The following is a 25689-nucleotide window of genomic DNA, read 5'->3' on the forward strand; positions in this document are numbered from 1 at the left end:
AGGACAGAGACCTGCACTGAAAGTACTATCAGCTACCCTTTCATTTAGTGCTTTTGTTTTTTTATTTAAAATTCATAAGAGACATATGAACAGCTCTGCTGCAATTTAACTACCAATGGAAGTTCAGGAGTCTGGTGTCCCCTCCAAAACAGGTAACAAGTGGTAGGATGAGAGGAAATGGCCTCAAGTTGCGCCAGGGAGGTTTAGATTGGATATTAGGAAAAGTATCTTCACTGAAAAGGTTATCAAGCACTGGAACGGGCTGCCCAGCGAAGTGGTTGAGTCACCATCCCTGGAGGTATTTACAAGACGTGTAGACGTGGCACTTAGGGACACGGCTTAGTGGTGGACTTGGCAGTGTTAGGTTTACGGTTGGAATCGATGATCGTAAGGGTCTTTTCCAACCTAAATGATTCTATATACACAGAAGAGCTAAAACTTGCTGGAAGTCAAAGACACCCAAGTTGCTAATGATGCAGCCTTTGAAATGATTAAGGCGGGTAAACAGCTCTGAAAAATCCGTGCCCAGATAATTTCTGAAAATGGGACCTAGGTACTTTTGCCAATCACTTTTAATTTTATGGGAGTGCAGAGCCAGCAGACATCTGGGACACAGAGCTCCTTAATGCCCTTTTCAGCTCTACACCCAGTCTGTACCGCTCTGCTGGTAAAATGGGAACAGTAAATTCGCCAATTAGAACAAAACAGAACTAATATTTGCAAAACACTTCTTTTGGTTCCTATTGGGTAGGTCTGATAGACTGTAGGTGTCAAGTGCGATTTGCATTAAAAACAAACAAACCAACCAACCAAAACTCCAAACAAACAAAAAACAAAACCAGAAACTCAAACTGACCTTTTTCACCTTCTGTGGGTTTTTCATACGACGACACTTTCTAATGTCCATTTCTGTGGTGTTCACACAGCCTGGCTGAAAAGAGATGGTAATCGTGTTACTCCTCTGTTTACAATCCACATGCTGCCTTACCTTTCTAAAATATACAATTAGATCTTGTCCAAAATTCTTTCCTGAAGTTTGTGTCCCATAAATTATCCTTGCTAAACAAGAGACTGCATATACCCAAAGTTGGCATCTCAGCATCCAATCCAGTTACTCATAACTTTGGCACCAAAAGGAAATATCTCTGCTAAAAGGGGAGCTTTTTCCTAGGAAGTCTGAGCCAAACTGGGTAAGCTGATTTTCTTTTGTACAAACAATAAATAATCTTCAAAACTTCACATTTATCATATATTTCCAAACCAATAGTTCCATGCATGCACAAGCCTAGAATGTCTGAAATAATCTTGTAGACACTTGGTGTGTTTTGAACTGCGAGGAAAGTCTACGTGGTGACTTTAAAGGCAATGTCTTTGGGCATGGCAGTGTTTACTAGTATTAAAACTTTCCTGTCAAAACCTAGAAAGTCTCGTCATTCAAAAAGAGCTTTACCACAGGCCTGTGCACATCCCAGAATGCTCTTTCCTGGCTGTCCAAAATCTTTCTTTCTGTTTTATCCTTTTTCCTGTCGATTCTGAAAACAAAAGCATAAACATGAGTCAACGTACAAGTAATGCTTTCTTCTTTGTTACAGTTCCTAGCTGGGGTTTTTAACCCCATGACAAAAAAATTCAGAAATCCCCTTTCTTGTACAGCAATGTCACACTCCCACTTGCAAGGCCATGTACCATGAACAAAATATCACTGATGCTTACTCCAATATGCCTCAAAAGAGATTTTTATATTAATGTGGAAAATTTATTTTAACATCTGGTTTTTAATCTGGTGAGGAAAACAACCTTTCCCAATACTCTGTCCCCAGACCCTGATTTGACAGGCTGGGGAAGTTCATGGTTTTGGCTCTGTCAGGAGACCCACCGGGACCTCTTTACTCCAGGTGAAGCTCTCGGCTGGTGCTGGACAGAGGTCCACATTGGGAGGCCCCATTGCACCCTGGTGCCCCAGCAGCACCACTGGCGTGACCACAGATTGCAAAGGGACAGCTATCCCAGGCATTCCCAGAAGCAACAGCACGGGCAGCACTTGTGGCCACCCCTCTTTAGAGCTTTCAACCCTAAGACCGGCTCTGCCCGCATGCACCGGCGTTGGCAGAGCAAGGGGTGACAGCACAGGCAACCGGAGCTGAGCTTGCTGCACGGCCCCGTGCGAGGCAGCACTCACCCAAGAGACACACGACTGGGCTGGCACAACGGTAACTCGGTAATTTCAGCCCTGATGCAGCCAGTCAGTCAACTCACTCAAAGCACACACATGAAAGGCCACCAGAGGTTGTTCAAAGCAACTGTTTCCCTATCTCTTGGCAGCGTTGAGCAATTCACATCTGGTGCCTCGCTCCTGTACTCAGCTGTACACACGAGCGCAGCAAAGTCACCACCAGCTTGCAAGATCTACCTGCAGAGAGACTGGATGAGGCACAGGGAAGGAGGCTGGTTGAGGCACGAGGACGAACTGCCTCCGTCTCCAGAGCAGGATTGAAAAGCTGACAGTGTCCCTATGCTGGGTTCCCACATTGCTGCCACCCAGGAAAATCAAAGCAGCGAGGAAAAAAACCCACACCAGCTGGGATTTCTGACCATCATGTTCCCTCCTTCCTGTTTTTCTTTTGGAGGGGCAGCGATCCTTGGCTAAGTCTGCACTAGAAATGTACCAAGGAGATAGGAAACAGGGGACTGAAACCGAAGTTTCTGAACACAGCTCCCCACAAAAAGCCCAAGTCCTTCACAGTCCAGTATCACTCTCTGAATATCCCCCCTGCAAGGCTGAGACGAGAAACCAGCTCTGCACCAGAGCTGTCCCTCTGTCCCTGCACAAAGACAGAGCAGCCCCCAGACAGCACTCGCTGCACTGCGCTGAGGAGCAAGCACAGACACCCAACCCAAAACTACTTTTTCGGAGCGAGTCCTTCGCGCCCAGCCAAAACGGAAGGTGAAGTCTTCTGCCAACCTCACACCACACAGCGCACACAAACTGGAAGGACTCTTCGGAAGCTTCATGAATTGTCTTCATGGGTACTTTGTGCTCAACCCAGGTTCTTGGCTCATATCCCCAAACTTACTGATAACTCAGTATTTCACATTTTAAACTATGAAGAAAAAACATAGTTAGATGCTCTGTGGCTACGGTTTTTGAACAACGTAGGTATAGCAATGGAAATCCTGTGTGCGCAAAAAAAGACATGGAAGGTGGAGCAGAACTTGATAAGCAGGGGGAATGTTTTCAGGTATTTTTGGTTTGTTTTTCTTTTTAGTTAACTCAGGGCTGTGAATTACGCTGTGAGTTCCAGCCCTGCCTTGTTGGAAGCCTGAAGACTGAACCATCACATGAACTGGGAACCAAGAAGCTGAAACTAGCCAGCAAAAAAAGTTGATAGCGGCCAATCCACGCTTACGTGCCAAAGAAAACAGAATGGAGAAAAGATGAATAAGCAATAGTGATCACATAAAGAATCTAATATTTAAATTTCTTTCTTAGGTAATAATTGTATGTTGCAGACAGAATGCAGAATTTTGTTTTGACTTAGATTTTTCTTTTTCATCTTGACAATAAACCTTTAAGTAACTGAAAGTACAATTGCTATCATAACTTCTAATTTTCTCTTCCAAACAGAACACTGGTATTCTGGTCGGAAAAAATCCCTTAATTACCTTGTAATTTAAAGGATAATTACCATGTACTTAAATAGTCCGTAATTACAATGTTATTAAGCAAAGAATTAATGAAAATTCCAAAGGGTTAATCAAAGATAGAGACACATACCTCAGCCACACCCTCAAGAAATGATGTTCCTTAACTTTTTAGCATCTAATGCTGAAAGTGCGAATTCCTTCTAGTGGTACAGAGTGTCAGTACTGCTGTTCTCATATGCAATCTTCACAAACCTTTCCATTTTATGGGTGACAACTACATGCGCAAAATGCATATGTAGGGTTTTAGGCACTAGTTTGTAGACATTAGTCTACAAACCCTGGACCATATCCATTTTGCGGCATTAATGAAAACATGCTCAAAACATTGGGAGGCTTCAAACTGTTTGCACAAGGGAAGATGAGAAAAAAATGTAGATTTCAATTATGAGCAGAGGATAGGAAAAACCCAAATACTAAACCTGAGTAAGTTTCATGTAAGTGGAACCCAATTCTCCGTGCTAATTTAGTAGCACAAGTCGGACTGCAGAGAGTAGCGTTACAATGGAGTCAACCGGGGATTGGTATAGATGAGAAAACCAAATCCAGTCTGTTGTAAATACCACCCTTATAATCACTTTGAAGTGGCAGTATTTTTAAACTCAGAAATACTTCATGAGCATAAAGTAACACAGACAGATGACAAAGTTCTGTTCTTTCCATTTACACGAAACAAAAATACTACACAAAAGTAGAAGCAGAACGGGCAAGTGAATTGCCCAAGCTCCCACGGTGAACCCAGGCTGAGGAGCTCCTGACCAACATTTCCATGTACAGATAATTAAACCCATCTTTCAGATTCTGGCACAAGCCTTCAGAATTGGCTCTCTATTGTTTCTAGTCCGCTGGTGATTAAAATTCACCAACACCTTCTGAGCTTAGTCGCAGTAAAGACTTTGACAGAGAGGTTTTATCTGTACAGAATCCCCTTCCCTTCACAGCTCTAAATACTGGTGCAGTTCAGTGCTCCAGGATTACTCACTTCACTTGGGCCTCAGCTTGCATGAAGATGAATTCCCACTTTCTTGCAAATGCTCTCTGAAGTCTTGCTAAGTTTTCCTGACAAAAGATGAAAATAGTAAGAACAACTAATCCCTGTAATTACAACAACTGCTTAAGAGCACAGTTAGCATGGTGGGTGTTTATTTTATTCCTTTTTTTTTTTTTTTTTTTTTTAAGCTGGAAAACTCAAGACACAGAAGTCAGTGTTGGTTTCAGGTGAACCATCTTGCAGGCAAAGCAAGGCTGTAACACATCCTTTTGGGCTGCAGCCCCATAGCTGCAGTCAAGAGGGTCCTGTCAGGAATAAGTAATGGAGTGTGATGAAGACAGCTTGAGCTCAGCTATGAAAATAATGATGGCCTTGTTCCCAAAAGATAACACTGAGAAGCTTTGTGAAGCTGACGACTTTCATTTCTGACAGCAGATGGCTGCCACCTGCACGTTTCTCTCTCATCCCCACTTTCCGTTCCTCCCCCCACTGCTCTCTTCTTTTCAGGCTTTTGCTAAGGTGCAAAGCCTGAGCATCCCTTGCTTTGCTCAGTCCTGATCACCGCTGAGAGCATTATGCAGCTGCACAGCACTGAAGGCTGGGGATTGCCAGGATGATTCATAAAAGGAAATAGCTTGTTTGTCTGAACAATGAACATCGCTAACTGCAAAGCCTGGGTCCAGATGCAGCCTTGCTCTACATCTGAAGTAAGAGCTCTGGTCCAGACCCATTACAGAGAGCATCGTGATCTGAACATTTGGAGGTGGATATGACTTCACCACAGCTCAAGGTCAAACTCGGGACATGGCCAGAATTTCAGGCTCAAATGGCACCCTGAAGTCACATATCCACACCCACCCTGACAAGGAGGCCTACGAGACCATTAACCTGACACTCTTCTCCATTACAGCTGGTTCAGCTGTTGCAAATTTTCATTGAAATGAACGTTATTAGTTCTACTGCTGTTCTTTTTATACCTATTCCCTTTATTTCAAGAAAGTGCTTAAGTGCATGCATTTCAATGCTAGAAGAAATCTTCCTATTATTTACTTTAAACTCTTGTATAACACAAGGCATAATGCTTGGCCCCATTACCACCAAGTCCATGTAAGAGTTTCAGTACATATACACAGAAGAAAACAGTTAAGCAAACGATTTACAGCTGTGCAGAACTGTGATGATTTCCTTAACAGTGGCTACAAGGAAGAACTACTTGTAATTATCTGCAAAAACAATTTTTTGTGTGTTTCTTTTTTTTTTTTTTTATTTTATTTTAAATTATGTTCACATGTGCCCTCTGGAGTAAATATGCTGAAGCCAATGAAACATCACCAATTGAAGCAGTATTTGAATCGTGCTTATGTTTGGCCAATTATAAACAAAATTGAATGCAATTATGCAAGCTTAATCATATCATCAAGACCCCTGCTCTACCAGTATAAATGAGGGGTGGGGGGTTGTCTATGAATGCTGCAAGCAGAACCTAAAAAATGAGATGGGGTCCCCTGAGATGCTCTGTAGAGATTCTCTTTGGAAACTCCAGGTCGGTGCGGATGCCTACGGAGAAGCATTCTCATACTACATCTCCAAAAATGTGTACTAAATATACAGGGATCCTTTGACTCCTGTAAGTCTGTTTCTCTCACTTGTGCTCAAGCTTACATCTCCATTGCTGGATCTGCTTCAGCTCCCATAATGACTAGGAAGAGTCGGTGCCATTCTTATCTGATTGTCTCTAATTAGGAGAGCAAAGTTTGAATGCAGAAGCAATCTCTAATTGTGCAATGCAATATTCACAACAAAAATGAGAGACTGCCAAGATCTAATTATTTGCCATCACTGGAGCATTGCTACTCTCAGTAGACAACGATGTGCAAAAGTACTTAGCCATAGCCTCGCTGCATGTGTGTGGGAGTGTGCGCTGCTGAACAGCCTTTTGTTGCTTTATGATAGATCTTTAGAGTACTTACAGTTAATTGGTTGGCTATGAGAAATTTTAATGATTTTAATAATGAAATCAACAATATGCAGAAGAGAAAACTCAGCAAAAGGATGTGTAAATGCATGCAGATTATTATTATATTCCTTCCTTTATGCCTGTACTTCCAGAGTAGAACTCTTGGGAAGTCTGGATGCATTTCCAGGGTGGACTAGGTAAGTGGCAATTTTTCCATGCTCTTCAATGAAAGGAGCAAATGGCACGTATATATATCCATGTGCACAAAAATCCCAAAACGTAGCAGGCAAGGAAGAAGGAAAAAGTCCATTCTTGCAAAAAACCCCTAAAATATATGTAATATAAATGTTTTCATTGTAATAAACATGAACACAGAAGTCCACTAGAACCAGCTTTGTAAACAAACCCTCCAACAAAAAACTCCACGTTTGAAATTCACCTGTTACCCTGTTGAGCTAGTAAACAAAAAAAAAAGCCAATATGATAGAAGGGAAAGTTCAGCTGGTCAGAGTGTTACACTGCTGGCATTCAAAGAAACTCACACCAGCCCTGCCCCTCCTGCCTCCATCTTCCCACTCCTTTCCACCCAAATCCTGCGCAATCTGAAGCCAAGGTTGGGGATATTTTTATGGATAATCAATTGTAACAGAAAATACGCCCTGAATAAGCTTGAGTAATACGTTTTTATATAGCATGTTGAAAACAGTCCAAGTCTAATATCCGAAAACTTTCCTTTTAAGGGCTGTAACTAGATGGGTCATCAGCAATTTAATTGCCCAATAATGCACCTGAAACCCATCATTTTTGTGTGTTAATATCTGCTATATAAGCCAGGAACTGTTAACTGGAAAGAGGAAACCAATGTAAACTTCTGCGTAATTTCCCCAGTCTTGGAGGGCTGGCTATACAGCAGACGCTTTAATTTGAGATGTTGCAAAGCCGGGACGTTCCCCAGCCACGTTCCTGATGTTGTCTCCAGATCAACCTCCATACAGTTCTGACAACTGAAAAAAAGACACAGTAAAGGCTGACCCCAAAGCACAAAATGACAGCATTCAAGTGGCAAGCAAAGCTCTCCCCGCATTCCCCAGCTTTAAACTCTAGCAGCAGTGTACCTACGGCTTCATAATCTGCCAGCTCCAGCCTAGCTTTGTTCTGCATGGTCCGTTTGCAAAGATAGATGGCTAGAGGGAGAAACAGAATGGAAAACAATTACAGACAGATTCTTAGTACTAGATCTTAAAACAGAAGAAAGTGGTCCATGCATTGTTCGTTCTCATCAGAAAGCAACATGAGGCAAGGAATGAGAGGGCTGAATACCCAGCTGGCATTATCCACTAGTAATCTCAGAGGTCTTAAACATCTGGGACATCTCATTTAAAAGTGCTGAGAGTAGATGCCTGGACCTAACAAGATATCTGAGAAAGGCACAATTGCTTCTGGGGCTGGTAAAAGATTTAGCATTAGCAACCTGTTCCCCTCAGCACTTTGGCAATATGCCTGCCAAAGTGAGGAGCCCTGCACTTCTTTTCCCCTTTTGTTTAAAATAAAATTAAAAAAAAAAAAAAAATCAGATACTGAAATGAAAACAGAAATATGGGCCAGATCTTAAAGGTATGATCTGAGCATTTTTTCATATGCTTCATCCACTTATTTTACACATTTCAAATGGTTAAGAAAAGCCTTCTCACATTTCACCACAGACAGACACTGCAGAAACTGATGTGGTTTGGGATTCTGAGGGTCACAATGAGCCCAGTGCACGACACCAAACCAGTCCCAGGCTACCTTCTGGGAAAGCCTCAGCTGGACTGCTAGCTCACCCCATTTCCATTATGGGCTGAAACACAAGGTCGCTAGCACACCCTGGGCGTACAGTCAGTCTGAACTACATAAGAGAGGTCCAGTGCTCTCATTTTGGGATGGATCTAGATGTGAATTTTACAGCTTCCTTGCATTTTGCCCTCTCCCATGCTGCAGGGTCAGGTACTTATTGTCCAACATCGTACCAAACAAGCGGGGCAGAAGGAAAAGCATAATCTACATAAAACTGCAATATATCTTTTTGAGAAAGTTTCAGGTTTTCTTTGAAAACCATGGGGTTTTTGTTTCCTGATAAACACAATTTTCTGACACCTTCATAGATGCTTTCACTGGAAACTTATTCTTCTATTTCAAAATATATGTAAAAAACAGTCCTACTCAAGTGATTCTATTCTATGCTATTCCTATAATTCTAAACTTCATATAATGAGCCAATATTATGCATAGTAACCAGAGCTGATCAGTTCATGTATATTTATACTTACACATCTCAAGAACAGTTTCATCTGTAAGCCATTTACAACACCAAATAAAGTGAGAGTCAGTCATCTCTCAGTATTTCTTCATGCTAGGCAGTGACCTGCCATTAGCAAGTTAGTTCCTGTCCTCTGAGTGGATCCATGCAAACAGAAAAAGTATGAAGAGCTGCTGGGATTTCGGTTTTATTTGGGTCTACTGCTAGTTTGGGATTAATTCCTGTGAAGACTCCATCTGTACAGACCTCTTATATGCAAAGACTGATTATAAGCATATGTTCGAGATTTGTGGGACAGATGAAAATCTGTCACTACAGGGCTCAGAGCTAATGCAGTTGCAGCTTGTCCAGCTGTGGGTCAGCTCATATAGGGCTTTATTTTGCGGTGTACTGTTCCACTCAATGCCCCTGCAGCACAATAATCTGACTGCGAAACCAGTTATTTGTCAGATGCTATAGGAAAAAACAGAACTTCCCTCTTCAGATTGTTATTCTGATATTTACAGAACATGTATTTGGCACAGTTCAGACAGTTATATATGGGGACTGTAAAATCTGGAAATTATTTTGCATATAATGAACAGCATCATGTTTTCTCCTAAGCAGTTCCCTCACTGGGATAAACACGTAAGTCTGTGCTAGCTTCCCTGCAGATGAGGACTGCAAATGAACTACCACATGACATACACCATTGCAGGCTACTTCTCCACCCCAGCAAATGATTTCCAGAATCCATAATGATGAGTAAGTATTACCCGGCAAAGAAAAAAATCTGATTATTCAGGGAGGAGTTCTAAACTGATCTTAGATTATGAGATATTTCAAAAGAAGCACTTCCAGAAGCTCCTGTTTTATGAGCACATACATGGATTCACTTCCTCTTCCAATGCCACACCAGGACGCAACAATTGATTTTATCATTTAACTGTGAAAGAAGTGCAGTTCTGGAAGACACAGCAACATTGCATGCAGACAGCTAAAGATAACAACACTGACATATTTTCTTTATGTATTATCACTGTCTGCAGGCACTCACATGTTTAACGCACCATGTTGCAGTTTATTAGCTCATAAACCATGCTCAGTCTTCTCTTTTTTACCAGCTATCAGCTGGTAGTATTAAAAAAATGGGAAAAATAAGTCTAATGTCATATATCACAGAACTTTAACTACAGGTTGCCATCAGTTATATACTGGTTTATTGATCAGCCAGATGAGTGCCCAGATGAGGTAACTTTTTATTGATCAACATATTAGATTCAGCTACAGATCAGAGTATGTTCTCCCACAAAAACAATATTGGTATTACTTAAGATTCCCAAGGAGCAGTATTCTGCTTGCCATAAATCCTGCCAAAACAAACAGAGCTATGGGAGAATGAAGGTAATGGTAGGTAAAACCCTGGCCCCACTGAACTCGACAGCTACAGCTCTGTGGTCTTGAGGCACCCTGGGATTTCACTTCATGTATTTGAGACGGGCACAAATCTGCCTCTGATGCTGCAGTCTGACAAGAAACTCTGCTGATGAAGGGTTTAGATGGCCAACAGTAATTATTTTAAGGACAATTTTTTCCATCACAAACTTTCTGTACTAACTTTCTACAATAAAATAATTATGCTCTCACCATAATCTGTGTTTTCTGGCTCCCAGCAGTTTGAAGGCCAAAAGTACGGTGCCTAAGAAACAACATATGCATTTTTGTCATTTAAGAGATGAAAAACAATGCAGATGTAGAAAAACATTACAAGTACAAAAAGAAGAATCACAAAGTCCACAGCCCAGTCTCTGCCCTCAGGGGAAACACTGCCAGAGATCTCAGTGAAAGTGAGGAAGTTTTTCCAGGAAGGAATCACCTTTAACATTCCTCACTGCAGGTAGAGATGCTGTAATACAAGCGTCTCTTGAGAAGGATGTCCAGTATCCTGATGACATTTTAGACACTGTTGCCATCTCATCTGAATGTGGACTTCTTACCCTCTATCCCCAGAACCTCCTCTTTCCCCAGGAATTCACAGACATCCTCAATTTTTTTTTTTCCTTTTTTTTTTTTTTTTTTTTTTGGTAGGAGCATGAGAAACCTCATGGCCTTTTATATATGCTACATACCACTCGCTTTTTTGGAGCAGCTACCAGTGTGGTTGGCAGCCTACAAAACAATGTATTTTTTAAATATAACAGATGGCAGAGGTCAAAACTCAGCTGATTGGAGTCGTTCTGAAAGCAGAAGTCCTGCTAAGCTTACTGCTTTTGTTTTCTATCCAGGTCTGCATATTGCAGTTGCTACAATTAATTACAAGGTATTACTACATGTGGCTGTATTTCAGTTTTAACATGAATGAAAAAAAAAAGTCCCTGTGATCACACAAATGACAGAACACTGTTTTGCATTACTGATATAATGCCACAAATGTGCATAGGACATTGCACACACAAAGACTATTCCTTGTACCAAAGTGGAGTGAGAAAACATGGAGGGATCAAACAACACAGGGTTCAATGCTCCTCACTGATATATATCTTACGAACTTCACAAGATGATGAGCTACTGTTAAAGGAGAGACTGATGCTGAGGTAGAAAGTGGCAAGAAGAGAGTAATGGAAAAGAAAAATTATTCTATCAGGTTATTTTTGCAGAAAATGGTTGAGGAGAACTGTTGCAGGAAATGACAACATGCAAAGAATAAGCAAAAGTTGTAGGAAAAGATAAGGGAAAGAAAAGTCAATAAGCAGTCAAGACAATTTGATGATGTGGTTTACACAGGCTTAAAATAAGGAAAAGAAATTAAATGTTACTCTGCTTTTGAAATCTAGCTCCTGAGAGGTGCACAGAACTTCTTATGGTGTCATTCTTTTAAAATAGAAAGAAATACAACTAAATGGGCAATCAGTATTAGCTCTGCTTCTGTCAAGTCTTGCATGACAGGAGGAGCAGGAAAAGCAAGGGAACTGTCTTGAAAAATCTTAGTCTGAATGATGCCAGGTAACCAGAAGGTGGGGTGAGATAAGGGGAGATCTGTGATCTCCTGGGCTGCTTTGTTCACTGTGCCATTGGTCTCACATGATAACACAATACCACGTTAGCAGGACAGTGAGCACGAGCAGCAGCAACATCAGATGCAAAGAGGAGAATAGGCTTTTCAAATAAAAACTAAGTAAGAGAAAACAAATGCAAAGGACGAACGGGAGGGTGAACAGAAGAGAGGTCACAGATAAGGGAGCTGGCTGGGATCATGTAACAGAAAAACACAAATTCAGCCAGCAGGATTAGGCAGTAGGACTCCAGTTTGAACTTATTGCTTCTTTTAAAGTTATACAATCTGTCCAAAAGGAGTTGTTGTAGCGCAAGCACTCAGTTATCTAGAAGGCTGACAGCAGCAGATTTTGGAAAGGACATGGAACTCAAGCGCAGGATGCTTTAAAAATTCAACACATCTGGAGGCACAGGGACACTGAGGGACAGAGATGTCCCAGCTTAGGTGATTGCCAAGGTTACACATACTCTGTAAAAAGTATCAAAGCCTGAAGCTTGTCCCCTCCCACACCAATCTGTAACCAAAAGGGGATAAAAATTTGAATTTTCTGCTGTGTCAGAGCTTGAACGTCCAACTCCAAAGTTTGCCCTGGTCCATTTTGCACAGGAGAGTGGCTACTCGATTCTGTGCCAGGGTTAGCACCTGAAAGTTGTTTTCTTTCTCCTGGTTTAGTTCAACTCTGAGTACAACAGTGTTGAAATCACGTATCAAAAATAATCACAGGACTTATCAGTTCATTTATGTAAAAACTGTGGGTCAGAAAGTAGAAGAGAGTGATTTGGGATTCTAAAGCAGATCTTTTTGAAGGGACTTCATAAGCTCCTAAGGCCTCTACCAAGATAGCCTCAGTCCCTGGCTTCATAGACCTAATGGGTGCTTAGGGATAAAGAGCAGGTGATTTCAGCAGTATTATTGCAGGGACCACAAGGGGCCACAAGGAAGGCAGGGGGCTCACCAACCTGAAAACGATAGAATGTCCCATCATCTTTCAGGGTAAGGACATGGTCCGAGATCGGAAAGACATAACCCTGTGCAGCAATAAGGCTTCCCAAGTGTATTGCTTCCCCTGTGAAAGAAAGAAAACAGCAGGGATGTGTCAGGAAGACATACACTGCACACTCCTCTGCTTTCAGCAGCAGCCCTGGCGATGACTTGCACGAAGACCTGGTGCACACACACCGCTGTACCCACACCGCATCCTTATGCCTTCCAACCAAACCACGCAAAGCAGGAGAGCAGAAATCAGCCTTACAATACAGATGAAACACTGCTCAAATGTTTAGCCTGCTGGTTTTATGTTTACAAAATGTCACACACCGGTTCAGCTCTAGAGTCTGAAATTCAATTCAAAGCACATTATCCACCACAGGTGACAGCTGACAAGAAGCCTGTTCCATCAGTGAACCCCATGCCTCTATCAAATCCAACAAACACCTGCAACACCAGGCCATTAGCAGCATATTTATTCATAAAGACAAATCCTGACGCTGTAACATTGCCATTTGTTAGAGGAAATGGTGCTGAGGTAAAGGGGGGCACGTACCCAACAACTGCCAGGGCAACTTTCACCACCACAGAGGTACACTCAGAGTTGCAAAATACACATCAGCTGCTCGTGCACCCCCAGGCAGATAATAAAGCTACTTGACATCTCTGCCACATGTCTCAAGCCCACATTGTTTTTGTTAAAGACCTGAAATTCAGCTGAAATTCAGATTTGGGACTTGACTGGACTCATAAGAAGGGATGTGTGTATAGGGATGCCCTGGGTGAGACAACACTGTCTCTATCTCTGCTTTTACATAGTGACAGTAGGCAGCAGAAACAACCTGGGAGGTGAGATGCTGGATTTTTTCCCTTTCCAGAAAAGGAAAAGAAACTTCTGGACCTGCAGATCTTTTCTTCCTGTTTTCCCAATAGTTCTTAACTGTGCCAAAACGATTTTGGTTTCTCTGAAGAGTGAACTATTTGGACAAGGCCCAGACACTGATCACTGTTTATGTCTGATTATCCTTTATCTATCTGCTGTGATAAATTAGCAGCCATCCCATGACAGTGTCTGTGTCATCCTTGGCCAGTATGACCTGTCAGTCACAGCTACCTTTCTCCACATCATGAAAACCTGTCACTGCCTTTGCCTGCTTAACCACACGCACCCACCAACTTCCTTTCTAAGTCTGGGAACAACCTTAAAATCAATCAGGCTTTCTTAGGTAGCAACAATTTCACAGACAGGCTAAGACTCCTACAAAGTGCTTTCTGTGTGTTGCAGTGTAAGGCATTAGACCTAATTAAGATGCTGACTCTTATATCTTTCCCTCCTCCTCCCCTCCAATGCTTAAATCAACCTTGTTGGTCTACTGGTATTTTAGACCACAGCAAAATAGTATCTACTGTCTAATGGCACACGCAATACAGATGGAATATCTGTTTCTCCCCAGCTGTGGTCACCTTACCTGGATCCTCAATGCTGAGGTTCTTCATAAGCCACTGCACAATATCAGCACCTTAAAAAAAAAAAAAAAGTGAAGAAAGCATTAAACACTAAGACCACAGGGTCTGAGAGCCCTAGAGAGAGATAACATTGAGATAGAGACAATAAAACTGACATGAATTTTATTCCATTTTCCTTTTTATCTCCATTGAGGTTTCAGAATGTTTTTCCTTCTTGTGCCACACTGTAATTATACAGTTATTGACAGGTATTATGTCCCAAGAAGTATTCTGTGTGATAGGAGCCTTGATATACTTTAAGTCAGATATTACTCTAGTGGTTCCATGTAATTTACTCTCCCCCAGCTGCTTCTCTCTCACCGCAGCATACAGGGAGTTACGTTTCTGCAAGCACTAGCTAGCAAGGAGACGAAGGAGCATTTACTGGCACCTTGCACCTGTAACGTTAGAGGCAATAACTTAAATGTACAGAACTGAGTTATCAGTCAAAAAAAGACATAGGAAAGTCTCGCTTACGTCAAAGACAAGCAATGTCTTGGAGAAGGAAGTGGGATTCAGTGTGCCTGTAACCAAGCCACTGTTGAGCTGCCACCTGCTAGTGATCACACCAGCAGCATGGTGGCCAGGAGCAGAGAAGTGAGTCTTTAAGGCCCATCAGGTAGTTTTTTTAGATTTTCAGGGCCCATCCAGTAGTACAAAGCTTGTTGCTATCTTATAAACAGTGTAAAGATCTCTAGGACTGATCCTCTGCATGTATACAACCTCTCTGTTGCTTGTGTGGAAATCACAGAAGTGGAAAACTTGTCACTGTTCAATAGAAGCTAAGGCCTTTTATCAAAGTACAACATAACAGGGCAGCAAAATTTAGTTAAACCCCGTACTCATGGAGTTAAGCTTAAAATGAAACATAATGGTGCGTACAAGTCAGCTAACATGACTTGTCCAAAGTCAAAGGCAATCAGCAAAGGCACTTGGAGGCAATTTAGCAAGTCCGTGCCAAGTTATGGCAGCTTGCAGCACAACCTAACGATGCCACGTCTGGATGCAGACATAACACCAAGCCCTTCTCAGCATACAGTCGATTTGTTGAGAAATACTTGCATTCACATACAGTAGGCTAATAGCCCTGGTAATGCTTAGTGCTATGCTTTGTGATATATTAGTTGAAGATAGCACACAAAAAGGAACTGATCAACTGTATGGTTCAGGCTTACTAAACAAACCCTGGAGGATCTTATTTGCATGGAGCACTTCTGAGTTCAGACATGGTGGGTACTTCAAGAAACAGCATAACCCACATGATGCCTGTTCCAGAAAAGGTCTGAAGAACATTTTGCTTTCCACAGGCCCAGAGCATCCCCACACCCTCAACAAACCCTAAATACAATGAAGGCCAGGAGTCACAAGCATGATGTGCTGCAGACAGAGAGACAACAGGCACTGCTAGTGTCCCAGGTCTCTGCAATATCTCCAGGTCTGAGTGACTCTCCCGTACAGGTGAAATTCCCACTAGAAATGTGGGCTCTGCCCCACGCAGAAGGGGACAGCAGCTCCCGCTCCCCCCGACAATGCAAATTGACCCAGGACTCCGCGAGGAGCACCAGTAGACCCTCTTCAGTCAGGCTTCAGCGGCAAGCAGGAATATGGACCTGACCTCCCTCTCCCCCACCCAAGGCAAGTGAAACAACTTAGCTGTCCCCCGCAGGCAATCAGCAGAGCTCCCGAAGGTCAGGGAAGCATCTGCTTTCACTTAAATACTGGGAAAACAGATGTGATCAGCAAGCAACAGCTGGGCATTGTCTCAATCTGTCTTGTAGGTATCAATGAACCAGATACTAAAGGACCGATCTCATAAGCTTGTATTCTCAACTCTGCAGTCACTCTCCATACCTCCCAACTCCATCTAAGAGCAATTTAAGTTGCCACTATCCTATTTGGAAAGTTATTCCAGAACCCTTTTTTTTCTTTTTTTTTTTCATAGGTAGAACTCTTTTTGTAACTTCCCAGCGTAAATTTATTAATATGCAATTTATATGCATTTGATATCATACCTGTATTATCATTTAACCGAAAGAATTAGTCTTCTTCCTTGATAGTTCCTCCTGAGTGTTTCTACAGAGGGCTGACACATTGCCTCCTTACCTCCATTTCACTAAGCCAACCAAACTCTTTTAATCTCCTCTTAAGATGGTCTCTACTTTACCATTCAGCAACTTTTCAAATTTAAGTTCCATTTCTTTGCACTGGGGTCACCAGAACTGCAGGCAGTACCTTGCAGAACGTCTAACCAATGCCTCTGGCAACGGTGCCAGGACTTTCCTGTATCTACTGAAACCAGCTTGCCAGGTACATCCTAAAGTCACATAATTGTTTTGTGAATAGTAAATTTACTCAGAAAAAGATGTCTGAGGGGTCCAAACCTACCTGCTAGATGAGAACACATCTAGTGAACAGTGCTAGCTGAGTAACATATAGGGGAAAATGTTCAGAGCCAGTAACCATTATTTTGACAAGTTTGTTAATGAAATATTCTATTTTATGAACATGGATGTTCCCTTTTGCCTTTTACAAAACAAAAATATCCTAAAGATAGAACAAAACATTTGAGGTTAGAAAACCATTTCAAGAAGACTCAAACTGAAGTGCTTCTGTATTGTTCGAAACAGAACAGAACCTCACAAAATGCTGTCTTTGTTCAAGCTAAACCAGAATCTTCCTTGGTTTTTCTGTTCATCCCCCAGACTAAAAAGTCCATTACTTCTCCTGATTTTGGTCTCAGATTACAGGCTTGCAGTAATCTCTGAGGCATCTTATTGCCAAGTGACATGACAGCTGATATCTGAAAATCACCTAGAGCAGTGCATTGCTTTGCTCAAGAGAGGTGAAGTGCATTCTGCATGATCCCCTTCCAGATATACAGGAATACTTAATGCAGGATTAAGTCCCACTCCATTTTTACATAGAACAATCATGTCCCTAGCTCTACACCTCTTTCAAGGAATCTATTCAATTTTCATCAAACTACAATGAAAAATTCAAGTAACACTGAAAGCTGGTTCCCCAGTCTTTCTTCCCCCTGTTATTAAGATTAAAAAAGAAAGGTTTAAAGGGGTAAACTGAAGGCACCAGCTCAACCAGAACTCCTGTGATCAGCCACTCCTGAATATAAGCAGCACTTGAGATCAGGGATTTTAATTTGTCTCTGTTAAAAACATGAAGTCATTCCTGAATGTTGCCAAGAGCCTGGAAGATTTTATAGCTGTTCTCCCGTTGTCCCGAGGCAGACAGATTATCTTTCTGCTGAGTTTGCTGAACCATTATTTATCACCTGCCAAGACTGATTACTCACCCTCGGGACAATGACAAGTCTTTCCTTCCTCTGTTAATTACTGTCATCATTAATAGTCATGTCACTAATTAATATTCAATCATAATGAAAACGCTTCACTGCCATGTCCCACAACACCTTCAATTTTTAGGGTTACCCTCACACGTTGGCTTGGCCTCTGCTTGCGGCTGTTTCTATCACTGCAAGCTACTTTTGCCCACCTAGAAATACTGCTTATGCCCTTCCTCAAATGAGAAAATTCAGATTTATCCTTACAAGACACAGTGAAGACTTGAGTGAATCCTTTACAACTCTCCTCTGTCAGACCAAGACACAGATTCCTTTATCTGTAAGTTTGCCAGCAAACTTCATCTTAACCTCTCCTGTAGGTTAAGCCCGACAGACAATCCTCACATAACTCACCTTCCCAAAAAGATCTTTTCTGGCCAATTTTCAGATTCCACATTTCACAAGCTCTTTCAGAGGATACTCGAGGGAAACCCTTGACCCTGACATGTTTCCACTAAACACTAACAGGGCATTTGAGATCTTCTGAAAACAAATCGTTGGGCATGTTTTCATAATAGAAAGCGTTGCTGGATCCAGGTAGAGGAATGGCTCCCATCTCCTCTATGCTCCTCTCCATACATCTACATTTCCTCTGAGTCAGTATGCTCAGTTCAAGGATAGTCAACAGCCTGTGAACATCTATTTCCTCCTCACCTATAATGAAATATATCTTTTTGCTTTAGGCTGTTCTTTGAAGCTGAAGTAGATTAAGTTGCTTCATACCAACAGAATAGCTGTATTTCTATGTGTAAAGAGATTCACAAAGACCATTTATCCAGCCACCTGGTTTAGAGACAGACTAGCAGTTTTATATTTCTTGCTATTTTCTCCATTTTCTGTTCGGCCTCAGTGATCCCATAATAGTAGCTAGTGTTCTCAGAAGGCCGTTGCCTGTCAACATGACAAATGAGTGGCCAGCCATGAAAAGATAAATTAAAAAAAAAGTTCACAAGGTGTGAGGCCATCGGCAAGATGCAGTTAATGAGGTGAGTCTCCACCACTGTATTTGATACCTTATCTACTCAACCTAAGTTGTTCTACCTCTTCCAGAAAACCCAGGACTTACTTGGAAAATGTAGAGCCATCTATAATCAGGTTTTGCCCACCTTCCACACGCTGTGTGAAATGGCAAAGGCAGACAGAACGACATACCCTCCTCCAGCAACTTCTAAAGATCTGCTGCCCAGAATGGAGACTGTGCCGCTGGTTCTGGGCAAAGAAGCCAGGACCACCGGGGTTTGCTTGTCGTCCAGCGGACCGGGCACACCCCTGACAAGGCATACATACGTACATACACACAAACACATATGTATAGAAACAAAAAATACAAGAGTATTTCTGAAACTTCAGCAAACGTGCGTCTTTGCATTTCTTTTTAGGCCTGATAAGACAACTGCATTTTTTGCGGAGTGTCCTGAGATGGCAGAGCTGGCAAGCACTGACGAGTGGAGCTCCACAGTGATTTGACATGGGACGCCTCATGTTACCCAGGTGTGGCATCAGTGACCAAGGACTAAAGTCTGTCCTTTCTCATGGGAGTTGCTAAGCTGAGCCCTGATCACTGGATGCCATCCAGCAACTACAGCCGATGAGATGGGATGCTCTGGATCTCAGACTGTTCACAGCCTCACACTGCACTGACAAATACTAACGCTGAAGAAAGTAAGGTCTTAAAAAAAAATTTAAAAATACTGTCTGATCCTGTTATGAAAGAATTTGTCATATATACATGTCTACAGGAAGAGACATAAGATTGCTTGGTTATTTCATGTCTTTTTCCAGTGTTAGTGTAACACTAATATTCTCTGAACATATTTTAATGATTAAAAAAATATTAAATACTTTTGCATAGAGTTTTTTTTTTTTTAATTTTTCAAAAGGAATATGAAAAATGTGAAGTGTTTGGCTCCTTCCTAGACCTTATCTACACACTCCATGACACACTCTATGGGCAAACAAGCTATGTGCCTAGCCTCTGTTGTCAGTCACCTCCAAAATCAAGGTCCAGACAGTCTTTTGATGCAAGGGTGAAAATGTGTTCTCCTTCCTGTCACTTCATTCTTGAAAACAGATGAACCCATTTCAGCACCAAATTTTCCAAACAATTTGCTCCTGAACACAGATCAATCTTTAAGTATTTCTGTCAGAAAAGCAAGACGGGGAGGGGGATCACAAGCAGTCAAAATGACATAAGAATACATGCACAGGTGTATGAGCAGCCACCCAAGCTGCATTCTATCCTGCCAATCACAGCAATTACACTATTAAAGGAAATAATGTGTTTTGGCCCCTCCCCAAACAGCACTAGGTCCTTGGTAAATCTAGGACAAAAAGGTTAATTAATTATCCACACTTTTACCATGGGGCTTGCAAAAATAAACAAATGAACATCACCCATGATAAAGAGCAAAACTATTTAGTACAAAATTTCTCAAGGCCTCCAGCACTCCCTGCTACTATTTTTCTTACACAGAGCCCCCCCACTGACTCCCACAGTGATTTCAGCTATGTTGGAAGTATAGACTCCAGCTCACAGTTGGGATTTAATGCAAAGCGCCAATTTTTATGGTAGGGAAAAAAGAATTAGAAAGAAATATCTAGGTCCCTCCCTAGTATTGTGTTACAAATATTGGGGAAGCACTTTATAGAATTTGCCTACAATAAGCACATAAATAAACACCAATGCCAACTAAAAAAAAAAAAATCTCAGCAGTTGACTCAGAAAATGTGGTAATTGCAACTCTCCTCCATCCCTCCATCAGCATGTGGTAATTGCACCACTCAGTGTCAGCAAGGAGCATCATCAAAGCTACAACAGCTTAGAGCTTCTAGCAATAGCAATTTTCCTTTACTTTATATTCACTTTAAATCTTGTTTGTGAATTATTAACAATCATTAGCAGCAGGAGTGTTACCCCTTTTTGATCAAAGCAGCCAAAGTTTCTAAGGAGTCTTTTTGTTCATCGTAACTTCTGAGTGCTTGAATTTACAATTTACAATTTACTTTTCTTGTAATAAAAACTTCGAAAATATAATACTTTGTGAGAAGTAAGAATAATGCTTGGTGGGAAGGTGGAAAGCAGCACATGGAGCTAAGTTGTGCGTGAAAGTTCCAGGATGATAAAACAATGACAAGGACAGAACATTTGTAAATTTAATGGGTTCAAAATCTCTGATCCTCTGCCTTTTCCTGATAACAGTATGGGTTATTTATCACAGTGTCTGGGCTGATATGACATTCCAACCATTTCTTCATCCCTCCTCTGTCTCCTTTACTAAGTGTTATCTACAGAAAGCTGTTCAGTATGCTCGCCCATTTATACCAAATGTCGCTATTTCAGAGATGGGTCCCATATAAATACTAATCACTGGGGTTTGTATGCTGCTTTTGAACTTAGGAAGCACGCTGTACCTCTGGTTGCACGAGTGTCCATATCTGTGTAAACAAAACCATATGGGAATCTGATCACAGATTTAGCGAAAGCCTATTAAAATTAACAACTCTGATATTTGACTCGTGCACGTTCTTGTCCCTGACACCAGGTCCTGAAGCAAAATTAACAGCAAATCTATTAATAAATTATTTCACAAAAGGGAGTAATGACCCAGACCCGTGGCTGCACTGCGAGGTGTTGATAGACACTTGTGGTGTTGGGAGAGTGACAGAAGATAACCTTCCAAGGAGAGAGAAAATGCCACGGGCTCCTGTAGTCATGGTAGGGAAAGAAGATGAGCAGCTGAGGGAACTAGCTCAGGGAACAAAACCAGGCGGAGGGCAACACACCAGAGTCGCAGAGCTGCTTGTGTGCTGTAACTAGGAATTGAATGGGAACTTCTAGCAACCAAGTGCTAACACACTTTGAAATAGCTTACAAAGTAATGGGCTGCAAATTCACAATTTAACCATCAGCACTGCAGTGTAAATGTGATCTTTGTCTCCAATGCGTATTGTACACGTAACACACACACGCACACACAACCTCTCCTGCCTACATTTTAAATATAGATGGTTATGAAAGATGAAGGACGGAAATCCAAATGCCTTGTGTACTTTCACCCTGTTAATAGCTCCTTCTTCTGAACTATTTGGAGGGACTTTTGCCTTCTCATCAAATTGGCCAGGCTACCAAAGCGCACGTATCCTCTATGATGTGGACCTGCAGAGGGAGATTTTCACTAGGCAGGAATCAATAAATGATCAGACATGACAGCGCAGAGCTCTACGGGGACTAATTTACCCAGGTAACAAAGATAAATTAGATCATAAGATCTCAGAGATATCATGGCCAGACTGCTTTTGTTACAATGCTGCCCGTCTAAAAATAGTTCAGGTAGCTTTACAAGGCGTGAAAGCAAGTAGCAGAAGACATACCCAAAGACAGGCTTATGGCTTGCAGTACCCTCCCATCAACAACACTTAAAAGCAGGCAGCCAGCGCTGAGGAGCAGGATGCCACTAGCTGAGAGTCCTGGATTTAAAATGATTGCTCTACGGTGGTATTAGTAAGGCTGAGTTAGCAAACCTCTTAATGGACGCACAGTTAATCCCAGTGAAAGAGGTCTGCCAGCACAGCTTAAACCAGGTCCTCAACTGGAAAAAAAGCGGTACCAGCAACTGGAAAAAAAGCGGTACCAGCAAAAGGTCTTTTTCCAGTTGACCTGCGTTTGGTGCCATGCCAGCCGCAGCCTTGCTCTCACTCTGCTCCGACAGAGCTGCGTCACATTGGTGCCGGCCCAGCCCTCGCACCCGACGCTCAGCACCTCTGACTGCTTACACACCGACATTGGCTCACACTGAGAGACGCCAAGCAGCAGTCTTGCCACAGGAGCAGCCACAATGACTTATTTGTGCTAAACATTCCTCACCTGCCTTGGAAAACCTGAGCTGCTATCAGCTCTGTGCTATGTGCACCCTCCAGAATTCAGAATATACCATAACCCCAGTGCAATACCCCCTGCTGTTGCGTCCCTTGACTAGGCTTTGACCTGCTCTAAATTAGAGACATACTCTAAGACCTGTACCCAAATCTTGTCCTCTCCTCAAATGCAACCCCAAACAAACAGCTGTTACTACAAATACGGGAGGAAACTGCAAACCCAAAAAGTTAACAATGCCACACTTTGTCTCATTCAAACCTGTACCCGTTCCTCCTACAACACCCACAGAAGATGAGCACATTGCCTTGAGAGCCATTATAAAAGTATACAAGAGGCAGGAAAATTATACCTTGCAGTCCCAGCCTCCCAGCAGCAAGAGTAACAGCATTTCGTAGTAGCATCAGAAGTTACCTCCTTTTACAAATAGCTAAGTACCGCAGATGTCTCAAGATGTACCTTTACACCTACAACTGATCATAAATTTACAGTTGCTTTTCAGGCTGCTCTGCCTTTGCATTACTCAGACTACTGAAGTGGCTCACGTAGCTTAGCAGTTTGGCGCTCTGCCATGTAGTAGTGTTTAGACACTGTTCCTCACGCTGTCAAAATGATTCAGCAACAAAACAGCAAGGGAAGCAACTCCGAGCACTGCTGGAATCGGGGCTTTTGAAGATTCCCATGTCAGATCTTGTTAGGGCTGAAACATTTTTACTGCTATGCAATTCATGCACACAGTCTTTAAATCAAAGGCAATCTTCCCGTCATTTTAATCATATATTACCATTTTTAATAGCAAATTTTCTGCTCCAGGAAAGAGGAAGATCAATAAAACGTAGAAGCGACCAGTGTATTTCAGCATGTGACTATCAGGTCAATTCACACTGTGTCCTCATTCACAAAGCGGGTTTCAAAGGCTGTCACATCAAGGTCCTCCTTGACCTCCCCAGTGTTATAACAGTTCCCCTGCAAAGGTGTAAATGTCACCGACTGGTACAAGACAGTAAAGTGCTCTGAAAGCTGCAGCATTTTAATGATTTTGGCACAATATTTACTAGGAGATCCGACCCTGTAGTCCTCACCTATGCCGGGTTCCTATGAATTTCGACAGTAATTCTGTTTGCAGAAGCACTCGATTTCTAAACCTCCTGAAGAGCCCTGGCCACAACAGATCTCTCTCTCACAAGATCACACACTTCCATGTTAATTGAGGCAACATTATTGTCTGTGCTCTCTATTACAGACAAGGATAATTAGCATCACCAAATTCTCTAAGACACCAACTTCATCCTGACACGTTGCCACTCTTCTCCCTCTCATTCTTCAGGAAAGGCTGAGAACCACATGCAGTGTTTGCAGTGATGCAGTAACACTCACGTTACCTGGAAAACGAAATAACCTGACATCTGTAGCTCTTTGCCCTCCAGGAGTTCCTTGTGCTGAAAATGAAATAATTTGTATTGTACAGCTTTTTTTCCCCCCTTTCCCTACTAGGCCTTTCAATCACATATAACACAGGGTGCACTGGAGCGCAGTTGGCCTCACTGGATCTCCACACCGGTGCAGCAGTCAATCAGGGACAATTCTCCAGTGGGATTAAGGTTGCACATGTAATTTCTTTTAGCCAAGGGTAATGCCAGATGAATTATGATCATATAGCAATTGCTGACAATTTACTTACTGCCATGCTAAACAGAGATAGTACTGGCACTAACACAAGAGGCAGTATTTTACACAGGGCTCCTTAAACCTTGTGTTAACAGTGCTTATACTGGCAAGGAGCTGCTGATTTTGCTGGCAACAGCTCATTCCCACATTTCAAATTTGGGCAGAGATATATATCAGTGCGAATTTTAAATGTGCAGAACAATTTAATGATAACACCAAAACAATCAACAAGCATAAATCTGTTAGTATTCATAATTAAGTAACAAGTTCAAAATAGCTAAATTATTTGTTCTTTTCTACGTTTGAAGGATTTCATAGGGCTGCGCATAATAATAGAAGCGGTAAAAACAACAACCAACTTCTCTTAAATACCTACATTTTAAAATTGCATTTCCTGTCTGGTAAATCCTTCAAGTTTATTTTACCAAATAAATTCTGAAAGTAAGAAGCATTTTGAAAAGCTGAAGGCTGTGGTAAACAAATACCATTAAGTTTAAATAATTCAATCTACTGTCAAAAACTGTGTAGCTTAGAACTGCAAAATAACTGCCTATATGAATTTTAGAAGGCATTTTTGTTTCCATACTAAGACAGAAGGAATCTAGTAAAATATTTTCCTTTCTTTCTTTATCTTTTTTTCCCCTCCAAGAATTTGAAGACCACCATTTTATTTAACTCCTTTCCATGTAAGTATGGGTTTGGACTTGGAAAAGCTGACGGGCTGCTCCAAAGCAGCGATGATTTTAGATAGCAACAGGCCCCGAATGTGGGATGGGCTCAGAGCAGACATGGCTGTGTATTTGGCTGTTACCTAAGCAGGAGCACAAAGCATAGCCTTCATAAAGCCGTGCAGCAAGGACCAGCCTTGTTCCATGTAGCTCCTCAGAGAGCTTCGTGGTGCAACACCCGTCAGCAGTGGGACAAACCAGCCAGCGCTGCTGCTTTCTTATTTCCATCCAATGCCTCAGTCTGAGGCCCAGCAGCTTCACTCGCTTCCTTCTGGAAACCTTACAAGGGTGAGGGTAAGTTGTCACCTGTCACCGTTGACTCTTGACAAAACCCAGTCTGGTACGGCTCTCTAGAAATACCGCGTTATATATCTGTTATATCTATTTTACATATGTATTATATCTATTATATATAATAGATGTGCAAATCAGGCACATCGGCCACTTTGTGCACTCTGAACTCAGCCGTGTCCTGGTGAGCACGGCAGGAACAGCCTCAGACCTCACAACGTTTCTCAGCAGGCACAGTTTGCCTGGGCAAATTTGCACAAAACAGCCTTATAATGCAGCAAAACGCATTCTGGCA

General features: G+C 42.0%; 1 protein-coding gene across 2 annotated transcripts in view; it reads right to left on the reverse strand.

The window, feature by feature from the left end:
* RGS6 (regulator of G protein signaling 6) overlaps positions 1–25689 on the reverse strand; it is a 46861-nt gene that overhangs the window by 20378 nt on the left and 794 nt on the right. For both annotated transcript variants that reach the window (XM_075501502.1, XM_075501501.1), the window contains exons 2-8: positions 14440–14490; positions 12943–13049; positions 10576–10627; positions 7770–7834; positions 4685–4761; positions 1451–1532; positions 857–931 (exon numbers count right to left, since the gene is read on the reverse strand). In XM_075501502.1, coding sequence (XP_075357617.1) covers positions 857–931; positions 1451–1532; positions 4685–4761; positions 7770–7834; positions 10576–10627; positions 12943–13049; positions 14440–14467 — 486 coding nt within the window. In that variant the 5' untranslated portion in view covers positions 14468–14490. The remainder of the gene's footprint in view (positions 1–856; positions 932–1450; positions 1533–4684; positions 4762–7769; positions 7835–10575; positions 10628–12942; positions 13050–14439; positions 14491–25689) is intronic.

The sequence above is a fragment of the Mycteria americana genome, chromosome 5 (genome assembly GCF_035582795.1).
Source record: "Mycteria americana isolate JAX WOST 10 ecotype Jacksonville Zoo and Gardens chromosome 5, USCA_MyAme_1.0, whole genome shotgun sequence".
In the NCBI taxonomy this organism is placed as follows: domain Eukaryota; kingdom Metazoa; phylum Chordata; class Aves; order Ciconiiformes; family Ciconiidae; genus Mycteria; species Mycteria americana.